This window comes from Solanum stenotomum, chromosome 6 (assembly GCF_019186545.1).
Source record: "Solanum stenotomum isolate F172 chromosome 6, ASM1918654v1, whole genome shotgun sequence".
Lineage (NCBI taxonomy): Eukaryota > Viridiplantae > Streptophyta > Magnoliopsida > Solanales > Solanaceae > Solanum > Solanum stenotomum.
This window is the reverse complement of record NC_064287.1, coordinates 47223456-47246055: the sequence shown is the minus strand read 5'-3', so window position 1 is coordinate 47246055 and position 22600 is coordinate 47223456. Positions and strand designations below refer to the sequence as shown.

Sequence of the window (22600 nt, the reverse complement as noted above, 5' to 3'; positions counted from 1 at the left end):
TTGGATTTAATGTTTTTAGTTCATGTGAGCATTCTTGTTAATATAGCACCTAATTTTCATGTGGGTTTATGTCAAGTGTTTGGTTGGTTACACATGGTTTTGGTCAAGCATGTGGTCAGAATATGGACTGATTTATACAAATGTTCTTTTTTCTTAGGCTATCATTTAGATCTTTTCCCTATGTTATAACTCGTGCAAATATAGCTCATATATTTCGTAACCTTACAAATAAAATATTACACTGTCGTCTAATCTTTCAGTAACTAGCAACATTAGAGATGGAAATTGTAAATTAATACAACTACAAAGGTTCAAAATCATAGATGTTGCACTGGACTATGAGATATAGAAAGTAAGAATGAAACATAATCCAGTAAAGTGTTTCCCATCATGATTCTATGCCGTCTTTACCATTACCTCGGAGAGGTAGAGAGACTGTTTCTGAAAGACCCTTAGCTCAAGCATATCATAGTAGTTATAAAAACAAACAAAAAAAAGATTAGTGAGTAGAAACATGACAACTAATAGCAAAGTAGTGCCCGTAACAATTCCCATCTTAAATGAATTAAGTCCAAAAGTTGGACGATTATCTGCCACTCCCTTTATCAAATTCAGGTGCAGTTCACAGGAAAAGAAGGCATGTACCAGAAACATATCTGTCGAACTATAATATAGAAAAGGAAAACATAATAAACCTAATAAAGTTGAACTCACTACACTTTTCTTTGTACAACGTAGTGACATAATAACTATGATGTAAATTATTGTGTCCAGAGTAATCTGGCATTAAGACCAATAGCCGCCCGCCCTCAGTTGTCCAGATTTGGAAAGGAATATACGGTATGCTACACTTGGCTAGACTCTATCAGGTTTGAGTTTGATCATCCCTTCCGAGGTTTGTTTCTTCAGATGGAAACAATTCGTTGTTCTGTTTTGGTTCAGACGGAAGCAATTCATTTTCCTGTTGAGGTTCAGATGTTAGCGATTCTTTCTTCCCTTCTGGTTCAGACCGAAGCAATGCACTGTTCTGTTCTGGTTCAGATGGAAGCAATTTGTTCTTCTGTTCTGGCTCGTATGGAAGCAATTCAATGGTCTGTTCTGGTTCAGACGAAAGCAATTCACTGTTCTGTTCTGGTTCAGACGGAAGCAATTCACTGTTCTGTTCTGGTTCAGACGAAAGCAATTCATTATTCTGTTCTGGTTCATACAGAAGTAATTCATTGTTTTGTTCTGGTTCAGACAGCAGCAATTCGTTGTGCTGTTCAGGACTTCCATTTTTCACACCAAAAGCTAGTTGTATTGAACGCCATGCTTTGTGGTAACTAATGTTCAGTCCATATCTCTTTCTCATTTCTTCCTTCACAAAATTTGGTGTCATTTCTGTTTCATATTCAGGTAGAAGCTCACGGATGTAATCAGATATGACCCTTGATGTTGCGTGCCGTTGTTGGTCAGGTTTAAACACATCAGCAGAGCAAGTATGGTTTTTCACATACTTACAAATCCTGAATAATGCAGAATCACTGATCCGTGAAGAATGCAAAAACCAACGGCAATTGTCATCATAACACTTCAGATAATATCTTTTTTTGGTTGACCTGACGGTCTTGAATTTGAAATGGTTTCTGATTGCGCTATTTGTGAAACATTTCTTTAAACATTCTTTGTTCTCAAACAAAGATCCCACAACTATTTCATCCAATGAAGCATCTTCTCTCAAAATCACACCTGACAAATCATCTCTTTTACTCCTCGATCTTTTTCTTTTTTTTGATACTTTTCTGTTCTGGGCCCTTTTTCTCAGTTTCATACCATGAGATGATTTTGTTTCCAGAGGTTCAAACTCTGATATTGGCTCAACTGGTATCGATGTCTCATCTCTTTCAATCTGCATTTCCTCTTGTTGTACAATATTGACTACGGACAAAGAATTATTTTCCGCAATATCAACAATGAAACGGGAAGTCTTGAAATTTGGATCATTTTTCAACAAGTAGATGCAAGTAGTAACTTCCTCATCGTTTGTTACTTGCATTCCTTTGCTTGTTTCTAGATTCGAGTCAAACCAAATATTTGCTTTAATCTCACCCACTTTCAGTTTTAGAACCTGAAAAATCTTCTCGGCAAGACCTTCAAATGTTATCCCATCATTCACAAGTATTAGCTTGATCTCATGATCCAAATACTTGTTATCTGTAGTCCATTTGCCATTGTAAGCAATATATATGCAAACCCTATCCATCCTACATCAAATAAAACAACCAAACATACTAAATACTTGCAAGCATTAGCTTTTAAAACTTAATCTAAAATCACAATTTTTTCGGTGATTAAAAAGCGCTAGCTTTTACTTCTTAATCTTAACAGCCAAACACGCACTAAGTACTTCGAATCAACAACAACTACGCCTCAGTCCCGAACAAATTGGGACCAACTCTATGAATCCTAATTTCTTCATTAAAGCTCATATCATATCATCATCATCATCATAACAAATAAAATTAAACTAAAAAACATGTATGTATGAATATATATATATATATATATAAATAATAGTAATGGTAATAATAGAAGGTTCATACGAGTGTAAAATCTATCCTCAACTAATGGCTATCACCTAAAGATCTTTTTCTTCCATTGCGCCCTATCTTCAACTAAGTCTATATTTATACCAAGCATTTGGAGGTCTTTCGAAATCACTTTCTTCTATGTGATTTTAGGTCTACCCGGTCCCCTTTTAACATCTTCACTTACCATACTTTCACACCTACGGAGCAGCGTATCTATAAGTACGCACAATATGTCTAAACCATCTCAAGCAACTTCTCGCATTTTTATCCTCAATGTCTGCTACTTGCACAGTACCTATTCATTTCTAATTTTATTTAATCTGATATGACCACACATCCATCTTAGCATTCGCATTCGCATTCGCATCTCCGCAACATTCATAGCATCCCAACATTCACTACCATATAACATAGTCGGTTTTATAGTTGTTCTATAGAACTTACCTAGGTATCGTTCTATCCTACGAGTAACATTTTCATCTATCGCACCAAAAATCAATGGATAATACGCATAACCCTAGAATAAAAAAGAGGCGCAACTACTAAATAAACCCTAATTTCATCGTTTTCAGAGAATCAATGCACGAAAAATATGAACCAAAAAAATTAAAAATTAAAAATTAAACAAAAAAAAAACATGAAATAATTACCTGAAACAAAGTAATCCAGAAGAGAAATGGATGTTTATCAGGAAAAAAATTGGTGAAACATTGAAGAAGAGAAGAGATGAACGGCGAGAGAGAGAATGAGCTCCTGAATTTTTTTTTAGGGTAAAGGGCTTTTGTATTTTGACTCAATTAGCCCCTGTATTTTTAAACAAAACAATTATATCCCTTTAATACTATAAAAAATAAAAATCTTTACAAATTTATTTTGTACCCTATATTTATAGTAATATTTTTATTTTAAAACCAATCAATTATAAGGGAATATATATCTTCTTTTTTTAGGAATATGCATTTTTTGCAATATATTCACAAGTTGTTTGATAAGAGATATACTCAATTTTTCATTAAATATATTGGTCAAATGTTTTTCTAATAAAAGTAAGAATAGCATCATTATACATTTATCAAGAATTTCCTGGAATAGGTGATATAGCTATTGATTAAAATAGCTATAAAAATATTGAATATGAAAAATATATATTGACTAAAAAAATAGAAGATATTCTCCTGCTATATTGTCTTCATTATCATTAGTGGCTGATTGTTCTTCTTGCTTCCCATTTATTATAGGTACTATTTGGACTGATTTTGACTTTTATTTCTTAGACTTGGAACACTAGGACTGTTTTAAAGTTGTCATTTTATTGAATAGGTCATGTTATATATGTCTCTTAAATTTTCTTTGAATTTCAATTAACTTTCTATATTTCTAAGGTTAAAAGGTGAAGCTTATTTCTAGTGACAGTCCGTTGGATCTTAGTTTTTTAAGGATTAGGTTCTAGATGCGGGTTAAAAGTAGTAGCTTAGTTGTTCCCACCTCGCCTTATCAAGTGTGTCTGTAAGAGTAATTTGTGTTAAGCATTTTGGCATTGGTTAATCTTTGAGGGTAGTTCAAGACAAGTTCTAAATGCCCAAAGAGGGAAGAAAAAGTGGTATCTATTATAGATCCAAGTAACGGTGTCAAATGGGCGGGTTGAAGATATTAAAATGGGTTGGATCCTGACCCGCCCAAGTTCACTTTGGGCTCAAATGAGATTAAAAATGGATTGGGTCTTGACCCGCTTAATCTCAATAATTTTAATGTGTTTATTTAAATTTTATAATCACAATTTGAATTTCAACTCAAGATTTTTTTTTTATTTTTTTTAAAATTACAAATGGATAGATAATTCCTAAAAAATATAAAATAGATAGTGATTCATACATTCAATACAGAAACATACATTACATCAATGCAAATAAAGAGTCTTAAAACAAGTTGAAATTGAAAATTAAATTAGGCTCAATTGAAGATATTAAAAAACTTGAATGATATGAGATTAAACCCAATTCAAATTATCTTTAATCCAACCCTTCAAATTCTAGACGGATTAGACGTATTTCTTATAGTTGGGCTCATTTTTGACACCCTAGAGCCAAGTATTATGCCATGTAGGTTAATCTTTGAGAGTAGCTCAAAGTGATTTATAAATTGATATATAATCTTAGATCAAGAAAAATGATTTAGAGAATAACTAATTAATGTTGAGGTGTAACATGTTAAAGGTTACGATTAAAAGTGTAAATCTATTTTTGAAATACTGGACTNTTAAAAAACTTGAATATATGAGATTGAACCCAATTCAAATTATCTTAAACCCAGCCCTTCAAATTCTGGACGGATTAGGCGTATTTCCTATAGTTGGGCTCATTTTTGACACCCTAGAGCCAAGTATTATGGCATGTAGGTTAATCTTTGAGAGTAGCTCAAAGTGATTTATAAATTGATATATAATCTTAGATCAAGAAAAATGATTTAGAGAATAACTAATTAATGTTGAGGTGTAACATGTTAAAGGTTACGATTAAAAGTGTAAATCTATTTTTGAAATACTGGACTAGTAAAATTTAAGCAGAGCTTTTTGATGATGCTAAACTTCTTTCCTTTTTTTTTTTCAATCCTCACAGTACAGAGAAGAGATATAAGCAGAGATGTCATGTTTACATAATCAAATTCAGGTGGAGTTCAATTATTTTACATCTGTTCCAACTATACTTTAGAAAGGTCTTAGTAAAGAAAAACTTTTTACATCATACAGATGGTGAAGAGACGAGCTGCGACGTTCATGTTATCGAATAGTATAGGACATGCCAGTTCAAAAATGTTCATAGATAGTCCAATAAATCTTCTTGTTTCTGCAAATCCCATGTCACTATCTTCCCGTCAAGTCCTGAAATGTTATCAACTATTAACATGAATCTCCGGTTACAGAAAGAGGCTTTCGAATGAAGTATATAATCCATACAAACTAACCTGAAGTAGTGAAACGGGTGACACTAGATTTTCTCTGTTTTGCAAGTGGTAATATGCAACTGGGATTCCAAGATAAAGAAAACAGTATTGCTGTAAGAACTATTAAAAGCTTAAATGGAAGGCATGAAAAAAATGTGATTTTGTTGAAATATTACTTGATACAGTTGTCATGAGCGCCTCTTGACTGCTCAATGTTGTTGCTGGCTGAAAACTTTGATTGACCATAGAATTTCCCAAATGCTTCCGAAAACTGTCAAATATATGGAGACGAGAGACAAATAAAGAGCCGTGGTATATGGATGACACAAGTAGGAAGTCGATCAGAAGTACCAACTGCACTAGGCCTAGGTTATAAGGTCACGGGATAGCTGTATAAGTGCACTGCTCTAGCCCATCAATTAAGTTTAAAGGTAAGATAATTTCAGAACTATCTTTGGGATAAGTACCTGTGATCCATATTTAGCACTTGAAGACGCTGATTTCCGTTCATCGAGGAATCTCAAGAAACTCCTGAAGCATAAAAAACAAATTTAATCAATTACCTCCTCAATAGTAAAAGTAGATTGATGATTTCAGCAATGGTTAACCTTACGAGAGAATAGACAACATAGAGACAGGTTAGCCTTGGATTTCAAAAAAGCTTTTGATTTGGTCATCATAGATAACTCGGGTTTCCAAAAAAAAGGGCAGAGCACTTGGAGGGCTACCACAGTGGGCCGGCTAAGACCTGGATAGATTAACTACTCCATAAGAAGTGTGATCAAGGTTTATGCCAGGACCGCAAGGTTATCCCGATCAAGAATCTTACAACCCAATATAAGCTTATGGATTTAGAGATCAAGAGAAAGAAGATGATCAATCCTTGATCAACTAGGGAGGCTTGACATATGTCAAAGAGTAGGAGATGGGGGAGAAGTAATGGCTATTGGGGAGTAGTGGGGACGCAGATAATATGTGGTCTAGAACAGAAAGTTACATTAGGCAGCTAGAGAAGTGTTAAGGATTTCGAGGGGTAACTTTGGTTGACATAAAGGGGACTGGTGGAATGAAGAGGTTCAACGTAAAGTGAAAGTCAAGAATGTTGCTATAAGACGTTAGTGGAAAGCAGAAACGAGGATAAGAGGAAGAATGGGGAGAAGCATAAGACAATGAAGAAGGAACCAAAGTTGGCAGTTACGGAGGCATAAAAAGGCAGTTTTTAAGCACTTGTATGAAGGGGGACTTAGAGCACTCTGAGAGTCGTGGATATTTTGAGTATTGCATGTGCATTAAGTCTCCGGAGGATAAGCGGACAATTCGTAGGATGAGGAAGGGAAGAGCGACCGGGCCAGACGAGATCGCAGTGAAATTTTGGAAGAACACAAGCGAAGTAGGTATGAAGTGGCTAACGACAATGTTTATTGTCATTTATAAGATCACTAAAATGCCTGAAGAATAGAGGTCGAGTACGATGATTTTGTTGTACAAGAACAAGGACAGTATTCAAAATTGCAATAACTTTAGAGGTATCAAACTACTGAGCCATACTATGGAAGTCTAGGACAGGGTGGTAGAGATGAGGATGAGGAGGGGTTTGCCTTATTTTTGAGAACCAATTTGGATTTATGCTGAGACGATCAAACCATAGAAGGCATTCATCTTGTAAGGAGATTGTTGGAGTAGTATAGAGATAGGAAGAGAGATTTACATATGGTGTTCATTAACTTAAAATAAGCACATTACAAAGTCCCTAGGGTGGTTCTATGGAGATGTTTAATGTCTATAGGTGTCCATGTGGTATACGTTAGGACAATCAAGGACACGTACGATAGCACCAAGACCCAAATAAGAACGGTGTGAAAGACTCGAAACACTTCCTGATCGTTATAGGGTTACCCTAGTGATCAACTCTTAGTCTGTTTTTATTTGTCTTAGTGTTGGATGAATTGACACGACATATACAAGGGGAGGTGTCGTGGTGTATGCTATCTGCAGATGGCATAGTACTAATGGACAAGACGCGCATCAGAGTTAACAATAGGCTCGAAGTTTGAAGAGAGACCTTAGAATCTAAAGGTTCTAAGTTGAGTAGCACTGAGACAAAGTATCTGGAGTGCAAGTTTAGTGACGCAGTGCATGAGGTGGATGTGGAAGTGAAGATTGATAAAGAAGTCATCCCCAAGGGAGGAAGTCTCAAGTATTCTAGGTCAATAATCGAAGGAAATAGGGAGATTGACGGCGATATCTCACAATGTACTAGAGCAAAGGGGGACAGAGGCTTGCTTTAGAGGTGTTATGTGGTAAGAGTGCGACACCAAGGCTTGAAGGTAAGTTCTATAGAGTGGTTAGACCTTAAGAGTGCACATGGCTTGCACGTAAGTTTAATGGATGTGTGGGCATACTAGAAGAGAGATGAATAGGAACAAAGTTATACGGGGCATGGTGGGAGTGGCCTCCGTGGCGTCGTACAAGTTGAGAGAAGTGATTGGTTCAAACATTTAAAAAGGTGCACAGATGCACCAATTAAGAGGTGTGAGAAGTTTGTTGTAGTAAATTTTAGGAGAGATAAAGGTAGGCCGAAGAAGAATTATAGGGAGGTAATTCATCATGACATGACACATTTTCAGTTCACTAAGGACATGAACCTAGATAGAAAGGCATGGAGGTCAACGATTAGGATAAAAGGCTAGTAGATATACGAGTGTGGTCGCACTTTTATGTGGGAGAAGCAGGGGCTAGTCTTCTCCTCCTTATAAATAGTGTTATCGGTACTCTTATAGTATCTAGTATCGTACCCTTTCCAATTTTTATTACTACCTTCTTTTTCAAATTTGTTTTGATAACACATTTTTTAGTTGAGGGGTCTATCGGAAACAACTTCTCTACTCCACAAAGGTAGGGTAAGGTTTGTGTACATCCTACCTCTCTAGACCTTACACTGGTATGTTGTTGTTATTGGTATAGCCGTATAGGTATTTCATGTAGGTCCTTCAAAATACAATAAAGTGGATAATCCCATGTTGGATACTTAGCCATACCCATATTGGAGAATTGACATACCTAAGTACATGTAATATAAACCAATTTTAAGTTTGGGTTTAACTATAAGTACAACTACATTTAATCAAGTAATTTACTGGCATTCAAGAGGTTAAAGCAAGCTTCAAGAAGAAACAAGGTAGAGACTAGAGAGTGAAACCTTCTGTCACTACACGACTAGCACTTCCCCAAGCGTTTCAACATGTCCTTAAAAAGAATACACAATTTTGCATAGAAAATGGAGAATTGATATAGTGTGAGGCTTATAGGAACAGAAATGAGTTGCACCACTCTAAAAAATTATCAGTGATCACAAAAGCAACACCACCACCCCAAAAAAAAAATGAAGAAGGAAAACAAGGAATAATAGAGACCAGGAAAGGAAGCAAGCATTGCAAGTTCCAGATATTCAACATACATACCAGAGTCCACTTTCATCTGCCACAAATACCATCGGGTTGCAATCAAATCCCACTCCAACAACCATCCTTTCAGAAAGAAACAATACCTGCAAGAGAAGTCTTGATTACACAACAAATATTAAGGTCTAACAAAGACGAAGTAAAATGAGATAGGATTCTGACCCACATCACGAAGAGGCAAATCACGGATTGCTACACTTTGTGCTGCAGCAGAGGGACCAACTTCATCAACAAAGTATATCATTGAGTTATGACCTGAGAGACCATCCAACATCTAAGCTGCATTAGTATTACATGCAAAATTTTGGGTACTTAGTCTAAGACCAAGAAAAATAAAAAATAGAACAATTGAGCACACAGTATGCGAATATTCAACCAAAATGAGACAGTTGAGGCACTGCCAAAAATAATGCAAAAGCCAAAGAAGCAAAGAAAGGAATATCTGACCTACATATGCTAAGGTATTGCCACTTGGGGACCAACTGACACCAAAAGCCCAGCAAAAGCATAGATCAAGCTGGACAATTTGCTGCATTTTAATATGAATAAAAGGATCTATTACTCTTTCTTTGAACATATAATGAAAATAGGACATATGAATGCTATCCAGAATTCTTTTTTTAAAAAAAAAACATTAAATGAAGATTTTCTGATGTCTGCAAGCCAATTCCTTAGAATATTATCTTTCAAGACAAAAAAAAATTCCAAAAGAAGAAACGGGCATCATCTATTAATACCACATGTCACTGTCAAGCTTTCAGATAGCCCGTTATAGGCACTGTCAATCAATCGAATTGAAGGAAAATGTTACCGGATTTAAAACAGTTAAAAGCACAAAAAATACACGTGCTTGAAAAGGCCGAAGTAACATCAACAGAAAGGGGGAAAGCACATAAGAGTATCAAAACAGAGCTACTCAGTTTGAATTCAAAGCTACACGTGATATTTTAAAACCGATTTAAGAAACTTAAATAACATCTATTCAACAAGTAGGCATGGCAAACTATCGCAGCAATTATATCTCTGATAATCAACATGTCAAAATATACAGAGCTGTATCTGGATTGGAAAAGTTGCACATGGACAGAAGAGTAGAATCATATGGCTTTCAGGGCTGGGCCAGTTTAAAACCATGAATAGTTAATAGTTATAAGAGGAGTTAAGAGAGTTCAGAAAATTGGACTCGTTCCATGCCCATGACACGTCAGTGTGCTCCTGGTTTATAAAATATCTGATATTTCCACAGGAGAGTGAGTGAAGGTCGACTTTATTTTGATTAAACAAGAAATTATCTGACTCTGTTCAGTGCTTCAGTTGGCAAGAGAGAATTCCTATTTAGTCAAACACAAAAATTATGCGCTCCACTTTTTTAAGATTACCATTTACTTTCCCAATGAATAAGTTAGTATATTTATGAAGCTCTCGTCTAGTTCTAGTTCACTCAACAGGGGTATTTAAAACAAACTTGTTAAGGGTAAGATATGAGCCAGCTTTCTTTGAACATAAAGAAAAACAGAAACGGGGTTACAACATAAGATAAGATTCAGACCTCTCCAAATTTGGTATCTGCAGAATTCCCCATTGCAGAGTCTCTGTCCATTGAGTGATAAGTTGTAAGAAACCGTGCTAATATTGAAGAAATCTAACTGTATGGAGGAGAACATAATTTCGAGAAACATACTTTGCATCGACGCCTTTAATGAATGTTGAAAATACTCTACATTTACCATCGGTGGACGTCGTTGCTAGGAGAACCTGCAGGAATATGTTTACCAAAATCGGTTCAAAGTGATAACGTACAAGCTAACCTTTTAAATTAGAAAAAGCTACTGATATATAGTAGCAAGTGTATCTAACATTTAGTGGACCATTATTTTCTTGATACATGATATATATATATATATACACACACGCGCGCGCGGATGGGTCGCACAAAGTATCAACAAAATGGATGATATAACACAAATTCCCAAGTTCTAGTAGCTGAGATCTATGACCAACCAGTAGGGGCTTAAAATACTCCTTCGCATTAACATCAAGAGAGATGTGGAGATAATATAATATCTTCTACATCAGCAGTCAGCAGGAGGATAGCTTTTATTTTCAAGATCACATTTTAACTTTTTTAATAAGCAACATTACCATCTTCCTGCTAGCTCTACACTATAATTACTCATGACGCGGTTTAGCTTCCACTAATTTAAGGGGAGGGGGGGGGGGGGGGGNCCAGACCATCAACTCTGACTCTGATGCATTTCCTAAAGCAAGTTATGCTTGAAATGTCCTATTCCAGCATCTATAGCTGCCTTCAACTTCTAAAATACTTAAGCTTACGATACATGTGGGGATTGCCACGATCATTGTGACGTTACTTAAGATTGTGTCAATAAATTCATAGCAACTGTTCTGCAATATCAATGGAATACTCAAAAAAAATTTAAAAGGAGTAAACTACTCAAAATGACAAAGCTACAAGTCAAGAAAAAGGAAAGTACTCAAATCCTTTGCAGACAATATTTTCCAAATAACAGTGCAATTATTTAAACGAATGCTGGGTATCCTTTTGCTGCTACATGATGCAATAAAATAGAGAGAAACAGACGCACATTATTTGGATGCCAGGCAATACTTGTTACAGATGAATCATGCCTTTTCCTGATAAGCTTACTCACCCACCTGTGAAAAAATAAAGATAAAATTAAACATGTTCCCGTAAAAAGTAAGTGTTACTCCACTCGTAGTGATTACTATATGTATTAGCTTGTGTATAGTTGAAAATGCAAGATGTCAGTATCTCTTTTCACCTCAGAGATTAATCATATAGTTTTTCATTTGTTCATCACTAAAAAAGTTTGGCCTCTATACACCTATGGATTGACACAATACCAAATTCACAGATAACATTGTACTATGCATGAAGCAGACAAACAATGCCATCAAACGAGGAGTGGGACTCTTTTGGTTCATCATTAGTCATAAAGTTTGGTTGGTGTATACCTATGGATTGACAGAATACTAAATTCACAGATAACATTGTCCTAAGAAGGAACCAGATACACTACATCAACAAACTAAGAGTGAAATATCAGCCACTGAAAACTGTTATTAGTCTAAAAGGCCAGTATTTCAGTAATGATACGGTATGAACAACTTCAACAGAAACCCAATCTACAGTTTACTGAATGTAATGATGAATGATGAAATCATAAATCGAACCATCGAATTGGAAAAAATGGGTGCGCTATCGTAAAGCTTGGTATTGGTTAAGTTCACGAGTTGGAGATAAGAGGACTAGAACTGTTGACATTCATTGCAGGGTAAACCATCGCCACTAAGGTCTAAGGTCCCCCAACTGATTCTACAATAGAGATCAACAATAGATAATAACTCCCCACCGAACACGGCTTAAACTTTCATAGTACTGTTCTCTCCAAAGAGCAACTCAGCAACTCTTCTCAAAATCTCATTTAACAGGTGCTGGGTTGGAACCCCATTCTAGCTAAAGATTCTTGTGGTTCTGGAGGATCCAACTAAAGGAGAACCAGGAACTGAGGGCTTTCACCCCTTTCTGCCAGACTCTTTGGTCTTAAGAACATTGGTTTTAAGAATGAGTCATTGCCTTTCTCAGACCCTGACAGCCCATTTGTGCATCTAACTACCTACATATCCGCACATTCTAAGGCATATGATAGCATTTAGATATAAGAAACCATATGTGCATGTCATTCTTTAGCACTGAGTTTGCAAAGGATTTAACTTGTTCGGCTATCACATGGAGAAGTAATGTTACCAATTAAAGTTTTTTTATCAGGTAAAGTATGATCCATTTATTCAATAAGCGTCCAGGGGAAGCCTCTTAGTACAAAAAAAGAGTTGCTTCTGTACATTCCTGGTCTCTTAGCTAAAAACTCAAGGAGCTGACAAAATCCAAAAACAGAATGGGAAATATTACCAGTTATTTTCTTGCTCATAGTAGCATATACAAACAGTTTTAGCTCCACTTCCAACAGCAAACTTGTTTTCTGCAAGACAAATTTAATAAGCTAATGAAAAAAGCGAAGCAAGTTTATGGTTTAATGTCAGAAATATGCTAGTGAAATAGAAGATTAGAAATGAAGCTCAGTTGCGCATGGTCTGTGACTCTATATAAAATCTTTTAAACCGTGTACACTTTGAACATAAGATAAGATGAATATTGATGACTGGGTTTTGTAAAATTTGGAAATTCCAACTTAAAATCAGTGACCCGCATGCAACAGAAAAGAGCATACAAAAAGAGGTTAAGCCATATATGTGGAGCCATTTTCACATAGAACAACTTGCCGAAGAGAGGTCTACGAATGTGTAATGGATATTCTATGTGTGAAAGAGACACAGAAGACACAAACCATCTTTTATGCATTGATCAGTGGTTGCTCAATTGTGCAATATGTTCCTACATATCTATGAGGTCAAGTGGTAATGCCCAGGACATTGAAGGATGTATTGCTTGGCAGAAGAGAGAGGACTGAACAAAAGCAAAAGGAGGGTATCAGAGAAAACATGTTTGGTGGTTTTTGTGGAAAGGAAGAACTCTAAGATGCTTTGAAGGAAAAAAGGATGTCTATTCAAGAACTCAAAAGTACCAGTTGACTTTCAATATTTGCCATTTGGTGTAATCTTGAATGGTTGTTTTAGTTAGAAAATATGTTACAGTTCAATAATGTTTTGCAAGAGTTATCTCTGATCATGGAAGGTTTATCCAGACTTTTGAAATCAGATCCACTGTTTTACTTCACATAATAATTTAATTTATTTACTTCATCAAAACAAAATATAAATAGAAAAAAAAAAGGAGCATAGAAAAGAATTAAGACAGACTTGAATACCTTTTGGACTCCACTGCACACAAAGTGCTGCACGATTCAGCCTGAGAATAACCAGAGTAGGAACCCAACCTGTCGCTTCTTGGTTCCAGACATATCTACAGAGAATATTATTCCCTTAAGCAAATTACTTCATAATAAATGCCCCACGTTGTGAAATCATGGAATACGCACATGCATGCACACATTCTCTCTCTCTCTCTCCCACACACACATACCCCTTTCATCCTCTTTGTGTTTCCCCCACCCTACCCATATTACCTTAGTCTTTTTTCAAGTCAAACTGAACTATTGTACACACATTAAAAAGAATCAATTAAATTAGATTAGAGAGAATAAAATACAGAAAGATCCTACTATAAAATGTGTTATACCGAACAAAGAAACAACTCTGTAGCTTAGTCAACCATATAGATCGTTACAGACTTGCGTATAATATATTAAGTTCTACTAGAAAAGCAGAAGAGAGATACTATTGCCCCATCCGGGTGAAGTGGCTTTAAAACACCTTAAGAAAGAAAACCCCTGATTCTAATCTTCACAGATATTACATTGAACAATGAATTGATGATATCAGTTGTCACCTATTTAATGATGTCAAACTCTAAAAATTCAAAGGTTGATAGTTACTTACGAATTACGGTCATGAGAAACAGTGACTATTTTGTTGGATCTGTAACTCCAATCAATACCAGAAACAATTTGGTCATGCTGCAGCATAAAGGAACCATAAGAATCAAATTAACAACAATGTTTCAGCCAAATGGAATTGAAAAGAATCATAACACTGCGATACGGTAATAGAAGATAAATGATGGATGAAAAAATATCAGAATGAGCATAGATTGCCGAAATCATATGGAGTGGAGTTCTTTTAAAATTTTATCTTTATCAAATAATATAAAATTAAAGAGGTTCTCTGAAATTTTCAACAGCACATTAATAGACATAGAAACTAATCAAAGGAATGCAACAGGCTTTATTAACGTAAAAGTGGTCCTCTATCCAAATATTTGACTACTAATCCTTATGGAGGAAAAAGAGAAAGAGTGCAAGGTAGGCTGGAACATGCCTAAGAGCTTCTGCAAAGCTGGTACATGAAAGGTTTGGAAAAGGACAAGCTGATCACTTGGAACTCACTGCCTTCATTCCTATGGTGGATCATCTGGGTAAAATGGATCACTAGAATTTTCTAAAGAAAAAGGAAATCAGTTAGCATTAAGTACAGACGCATCTCTTAGTTCTTCTTTGGTTGTGACATGGCAATTGCATACTGTTAGAATATGAATAGGTTTATACAATCCTATTAGAATAGGAATAGGTTTATACAATTCCATTAGAATAGAAATAGAAATAGGAATACTAAATAGTATCCTACTTGGTAAAGGATTGTATTCTAGGGTCTATAAATAGGGTCTCAATGTAATAATGTAGACAACAACAACAATTCAATAATATTCTTTTCCTATATTTCTCACACATACGACATAGAAGTCATGGTAGATTTTTTGGGCTCGTTTCACTTTNGCTTCTGGAGTCTTGTGTGATAAGAAAGTTCCACCTAAACTTAAAGGTAAGTTCTCCAGAGTGGTAGTTAGACCGGCCTTGTTGTATGGAGCGGAGTGTTGGCCAGTCAAGAACTCACATGTTCAAAAATTGCATGTTGCGGAGATGAGGATGTTGAGATGGATGTGTGGGCACACTAGGAGCGATAAGATTAGGAATGAGGTTATCCGGGAGAAGGTGGGAGTGGCCCCTGTGGTGGACAAGCTGAGGGAAGCGAGACTGAGATGGTTTGGGCATGTGAAGAGGCGGTGCACAGACGCTCCAGTGAGGAGGTGCAAGGGGCTGGTGGTAGAGGGTACGCGGAGGGGTAGAGGTAGGCCTAGGAAGTATTGGGGAGAGGTGATTAGACAGGACTTGGCTCAGCTTCACATCACCGAGGACATGACTCTAGATAGGAAGGAGTGGAGGTCGCGTATTAAGGTTGAAGGTTAGTAGGGTTAGCGGGTTGTCTTTCCTTGTGAGGGTATGGGTTGGTAGTGTTTGTAGTAGTCCTAGCCTGGCACTTGTAGTTCTTGTCTGTGATTCTATAGTCATATGTTGTTTACTGCGCTTCGCCTCTCACAGTATTTTCTTGATGTTATTGTCTCCGTTGTTGATTATGCACTTTTTTTCTTATTGGATGTTTTGTTATATATAATGTTTCCTCTTCTCTTGCTTGGTTTGGATGTACTTGAGCCGAGGGTCCACCGGAAACAGCCTCTCTACCGTGGTAAGGTCTGCGTACACTTTACTCTCCCCAGACCCCACTTTGTGGGATTTCACTGGGTATGTTGTTGTTGTTGTTGTAGCTTCTTGGTTAGCTCACTTCTTTATATTTTGAATCCCCTTAGTGAAATTCCGGACCCCATCACTACTCTAATCGAATAGTCCAGACACCCCAGCATACCCCTAGTTCATTGTGTATACAAACAACGACAGCCAATTTCCAAACCTATCATTCCATAACCATTATGAATGAGCAAAACACTATAAAAGGTAAAAAGTAACTCATCCTATGATCCTACTCAATAAAATAAATGATAGAAAACAAATCTATCTGCTACCCACTTAAACATAGGTGAGAAAAAACGAAATTCTTGCTGAAAGAACTGTTTTTGAGCACCTCTGTGAAGCGCCGCTACAGCAATAAAACGATGCTTCAAAACTTATTGTACAAGAACTCAAAAAAAAATCCTTTGCCAGACAATAATTATTCATTCGAATTAAACTGGTGAGTAAAAGGAGAAGTGGTTACTGGATAGGTCGGGACTCCAAGCATGGCAAGAAATGCACTGAGCAAACTTATGTACTGAAGTTGCTGCCATTGATTTGCCTACAAAATGATAAAAAAAAATAATACGATTAGCAGTGAAAATGGAAGATCTGAGGAGAGAAAAAGAAGGATCTATACCTGTATAACGAGATCTAGAATCCAAAGGCTGAGTAATTTGTAGTGTATTTGAAGAATCCAAAATGCTTCGATCAGCAGAAAAGAAGAAAAACTGTGGGATCGTAAATAACAATACTCCAAAATTACAGGACTGAAATGACAAAATGAGTTTAGCTAACTTTTGGGCCCAGATAGTGGCCCGCTTGGTAGAAGCCCACAATTAGTCTTTTGACCTCAGCTTGTTTTATGGAAAAAAATTTAAAATTTTAAATATTATTGAAACTCGAAGTCAACCCATGTAATTAATGGTTAATGTTAGTCACGAGTGATAATTATAGTAAATTATAGCTATGATGAGTAATTAAGTAGTATAAATTTGCTTAATCGCATAATTTTTCCTTATAAAAATTACTTCGATGAGTATCTTTTACGAATTCTATCGAATTGATATGATTTGTACTTGTTCAATTGTTCATGAAACGTCAATTGATTAACACAATATTATGTTGTCATCTTATCTTATTAAATTATTCACCAATTCTACTACATTGGCATAATTAGGCAAAATTATATTAGAAGTAAGACTCGATATTGTCTTTATTTTACATCTTTTGTTCAATTATCCACAATTTTAGGAGTGATAAAATTGTATGTATATTCATGGTACTTATATTATTCAATTATTCATAATCTTTATTAAAGTGGCATGAATTAGTGCTACATTCATGTTGTTTATTTGATCAATTGTTCAAAATTTTCATTTGATTAATATGACCTTATGTTATATTTATTCTACTTATGTTGATTGTTAATTATTTGAATTTTAACATATTAATATGAGTTTGTGCATGTTGAATTATTCAAAAAAAGCACAATAAAAGAAACTATAACAATTCACATGAGGTTAGTTATATTCATTATATTTATTTTTTTATTAAATATTTCTAAAAAACATAGTTATTCTATAAAAGATAGTTGTTCATGACGGACTAACATATCTGAAAGTGGGACGCTGATCTTTGATTTGGGACCATAATAATTGTACAAGCTCATCAACAATTTTAGGTGTCTTTTTTATGTCGTAAGGATTGAATAACTCTAGAAAAAAACATTGAGGTCTAAAATCTTCAAATTCATGGAATTTAGTGATCGAACCCGTTTCTTCAACATGAAAAGACGATGTCCTAACCACTAGACGAAAGGGATAGGTACTCATTCCCGCTCGCTTTCAATTAGTGTTCATTAATGAGTGCACTCGCTTGCTATCTGGCTGGAAAAGATGGTCCGGAAGTTTTCTCTCTCCCAGCAAGCAAGATGAGATCACCACTTCTCTCAGTAATGAACTTCCTTTACTTCGTAACCTTAACCTTAGATGTCCTTTCATAGATTCTCGAACCTCCGACAAATAGATTCTAGAGTATAACTTATGTCATTAAATTTATGCTTGTGGCATAACTTTAACTGTACTTATATTTTGTGATTTTTATTTTAATTTTTGTTGGTTTATAATTTTTTATTCTACTTACCATCAGAGATATTTTCAACTATTTTTTATATTATTATTTAAAACTTAAAAAAAATAAATTAGGGAGCATCAATTTTGAGAATAAAAAACTAGAGAGCACCCAAAAATAGGGAGATTTGTGGGAATTCTCATTTTTAACAAGGGAAAGCTTTTGTTGAGACGAGGCATCTTAAATGAGAATAAAAACCTATTTGTTGAGACGAGGGTGGGGGGAGTGATTTTTACTTAAAATAAAACTACTAAGGTAATATATGGCACACAAATAGCTAACATATTATTAACTAAAATCTATTCTTACTTTTATAAATAATAAAGTCATTGTTTGAAGTTATATATTTTATGTCTTTTAACACATTATATTATACGAGTATCAAATCCATCTTGTGTTGCTGCTCGACAAAATTCTTCATTATCAAGATAAATAGATGTTCTTAATTTGTGTGCCATTTTTCCATATGACCTTACAATGTCTTTATTATTCAAATTACTAGTGCAACATAGGTTGAAACGTGCATTTTTAGAGAATCAGACAAGAGTTGCAGTATATATTAAAAAAAAAACAAATTTTCATATTCAAAAGCAGAAGCTAGCTTAATAAATACTAATATTTCAAAGTTGCCAAACTACATAGCTAAAAAATCAATATGACAGACAGACGGGCCCAAATCAAGGGACACAAAAATGGCACTTGAATATGCAAAAAGGAACGAATCACCTCATACCTCAGATGATCACAACACATAAAGTCAGATGTGACCAAGCATATAAAGAAGCAATTTGATGATGAATTCAAACAAAAAGGCAAATCAAATTCTGTATATTTTGTTTTCCAATTCTTGTTTAGTTAATAAATAAATAAAGTATACTAGTACTAGAAAGAAAGGGAAAAAAAATGGTGATTTAAGGAAATAATATAAATGACATTAATGATGAGATTAAGGGAATCAACTAAAAGAAATTAATAGTACATGGTAGGAATTAGATATGACCATTTTTAATATTTATAAAACTTTCAAAGTAAAATTTCCAGTCTTTTAAAATTAGAATAAAATGTCAAAAAAAAAAAATATCTAGGCATAATTTTTTTTGGAAGAATAACTTCATTTTAAAGCAATTATTTTAATAAAAGTATAAGAAAATGTCAAAATAATCGATAAAAATAAGTAAATATCAATGCTAGATTAACAAGGGTGGCATCACATTTTTATTTTAGTTATTGTTACATATTATAATTTTTTAGTAGAAGAAATTATCTAAAAAAAATGACAAATCAAGTTTTGTAAAGTTATATTCGCATAAAATCATAATAAATAAATAATAAAAAAAGTGATTTAAGGAAATGATATAAATAATATTAATTATGACCTAGATAGTGACCTGGTGGGTAGAAGCCCACAATTAGTCTTTTGACATCCCCGTTGGTTTCATGGACAAAATTTTAAGATTAGAAATATTATTGAAAAAATTACTTGGGTGAGTATTTTTTACGAATTCAATCGAATTGATATGACTTGTACTTGTTCAATTGTTCACGAAACGTCAATTGATTAACACAATATTATGTTGTGATCTTATCCTATTAAATTATTCACAAATTTTACTACATTGGCATAATTTTATGTCTGCTCTATTATTTACGAAAACTCATAAATTGACATGATTTTATATGCTAATTTTCATTTTATCTATCTTTTTAAATTAGGCAAAGTTATGTTGAAAGTAAGACTGATACTATCTTTATTTTACATCTCTTTGTTCAATTATCCACAATTTTAGGAGTGATATGATTTTATGTATATTCATTGTACTTATCTTATTCCATTAATCATAAACTCTATTAAAGTGGCATATGACTTGGTGTTACTAGAGCTGTCAATATGGGTTGGCCCATCCCATATGGGCTAATTCATACAGGCTTTGAAATTTTACGGGTCAGGCTGGGCTAGCCCATTTTTGGTGTGGGCCAGAAAATGGTCGGCTCAGCCCACAAGTACGTGGGCTACGGGCTTTGCCGGGTCAACCCTCTTTTTTTAAAAGTATACTTCTTAAAGTTTTTTAAATTAAATTATAACTAAAAAATATTATCATAAATATCGACAAGACAATATTACATGGTGTTAGTGTTACTACTTGTTAATCAAATCCACAAATAAAATTATCTTTATAATATTTATTAAGTTTGATTTCAAGTAAAAACATAAATAGCTAAATAGAAATAATAACCTAATTGTTTTTCAATGATCATAATAAACCACAAAAACTATGACAACATTCCATAGGTTACCGCCTATGTAGTGATTCTCTAGAAATTTTAGGAAATTTTTATTTTATGTAGTACATATTTTATAAATATAATTTATATTTAAATTATAATATTTCAAACTTTTAACAGATTTTGAGTTTAAACTCTTGTTATTTTTAAGGAGAAATTGTACATAATGACAAACTATTAATTTGAATTAAATGGTATAACCACACTTTGATTTAATTGTATCCTGTAGCAAACTGTTTGCCAGCGCCTCTCTCCCTCAAACTCTCGCTCGCCACTCTTCTCTCTCGCTTTATACAACAAAATTGTATAAATTGTGTTTCTGTTCGTATAAAGTGAGAGAAAATTGTATATACACATGCAAATACATATATATTCGTCCTATACACTTATAATTATACAATAAAAATATTCACCTGCCTAGTTCTCTTTTGCCTTTCTCTCTTTCTCGTTTTATACAACAAAATTGTATAAATTGAGTTTCTGTTTGTATAAAGCGCGAGAAAATTGTATATACACATGCAAATACATATATATTCGTCTTATACACTTATAATTATACAATAAAAATATTCCCCTGCCCAGTTTTTTGTTTGTATAATGTACAATTTATGTTTGTATAAAGCGAAAGAGAGAGCGATTTTTGATATACAAATATTTTTGTCAACGATTTATATAAATGAGAGGCTAACAATAATTTATACAAATGGCCTGCTAGCGAAATTATACAAATCTGAAGAGGAACCAACGAATTATACAATTGCTTCTTTTTGTATATATGTATAGTGAAATAAACAACTTTCAATTGTATATGTATAGCGAATTATACATATACATGTTTGCTATGGAGCACAATTATGCAAACTTTGCTATAACAAACAAATATGATTTTTTTGTTTGCAATATGTGAAAGTTGCTTTATTTTTAATACTCTATTTTATTTTATTTTTTAATTAATTTTTATTTAGCCTACGGACCGGTCTTATCCATATTTCTCAAGCCCCACAAATCGGCAGACTTATTCAGGCCGGGCTAAAAAACCCTTTTCTTATAGGGAAAATTGTATATAATAGCAAACTATTAATTCAAATTAAATGCTATAAATATAGTTTGATTTAATTGTACCCCATAGCAAACTATCACTATTTAACCTCTCTCCTGGTGAATCTCGCTCGCCACTCTCATTCTCTCCTTTGCCTCTCTCGTTTTTTATACAAACGCAAGTGTATAAAGTCTGTTTGTGTTTGTATAAAGCGAGAGAAAATTGTATAAATACATATATTTTCGTTCTCCTTTCTCCCCTCTCCCAGATCTTGCTCGCCACTCTCCCAGATCTCGCTCTCTCACTCGCCTCTCTCACTTTATTCAAAAACCGCAAATTGTATAAAATGCGTTTATGTTTGTATAAAGCGAGAGAAAATTGTATATATACATATATTTTCGTTCCCCTCTCTCCCCTCTCCTAGATCTCACTCACCACTCTCCCAGATCTCGCTCTCTCACTTCCCTTTCTCACTTTATACAAAAACGCAAATGTATACAATGCGTGAAAATTGTATATATACATATATTTTCGTTCTCCTCTCTCCCCTCTCCCAGATCTCACTTGCCACTCTCCCAGATCTCGCTCGCTCACTCGCCTCTCTCACTTTATACAATTGATCTTTTTGTATATGTATACCAAAACAGATTATACAACTGCTTTCTTTTGTATATGTATAGCGAAATATACATATTTATGTTTGCTATGAAGCGCAATTATGCAAAGTTTACTATAGCATACAAATATGAATTTTGTGTTTGCTATATGTGAAAGTTGTTCATTCTTAAATGGGCTCCAAAAATCGTAGCCCAACCCTATCAAATTACGGGTTAGGTCAGGTCAGCCCTACGGGCCTAGCCCATATTGACGGCTCTAGGTGTTACATTCATTCCGTTTATTTTATCAATTGTTCAAAATTTTCACCGGACTAATGTGACGTTATGCTAGATTTATTCTATTTATCTTGATCGTTAATTATTTGAATTTTATCAT

At 34.5% G+C, this 22600-nt stretch overlaps 2 protein-coding genes across 2 annotated transcripts; both read right to left on the bottom strand.

Moving 5' to 3' along the window:
* Positions 1 to 541: 541 nt before the first annotated feature.
* LOC125867841 (uncharacterized) lies at positions 542 to 3373 on the bottom strand. The gene is made up of 2 exons (XM_049548433.1): positions 3221 to 3373; positions 542 to 2243 (listed from the first exon to the last, which is right to left on the bottom strand). The coding sequence occupies exon 2, from the start codon at positions 2240 to 2242 to the stop codon at positions 866 to 868; it is 1377 nt and encodes a 458-aa protein (XP_049404390.1). The 5' UTR covers position 2243; positions 3221 to 3373; the 3' UTR covers positions 542 to 865.
* Positions 3374 to 5148: 1775 nt separating this feature from the next.
* On the bottom strand, positions 5149 to 16910 carry LOC125868832 (actin-related protein 2/3 complex subunit 1A-like). Its single transcript, XM_049549407.1, has 15 exons — positions 16793 to 16910; positions 16611 to 16714; positions 14471 to 14547; positions 13840 to 13934; positions 12924 to 12993; positions 11578 to 11647; positions 10653 to 10726; positions 10521 to 10563; positions 9419 to 9500; positions 9138 to 9226; positions 8972 to 9057; positions 5978 to 6041; positions 5687 to 5781; positions 5532 to 5590; positions 5149 to 5448 (listed from the first exon to the last, which is right to left on the bottom strand). The coding sequence occupies exons 2-15, from the start codon at positions 16704 to 16706 to the stop codon at positions 5384 to 5386; spliced, it is 1065 nt and encodes a 354-aa protein (XP_049405364.1). The 5' UTR covers positions 16707 to 16714; positions 16793 to 16910; the 3' UTR covers positions 5149 to 5383.
* Between the last annotated feature and the right edge of the window lie 5690 nt (positions 16911 to 22600).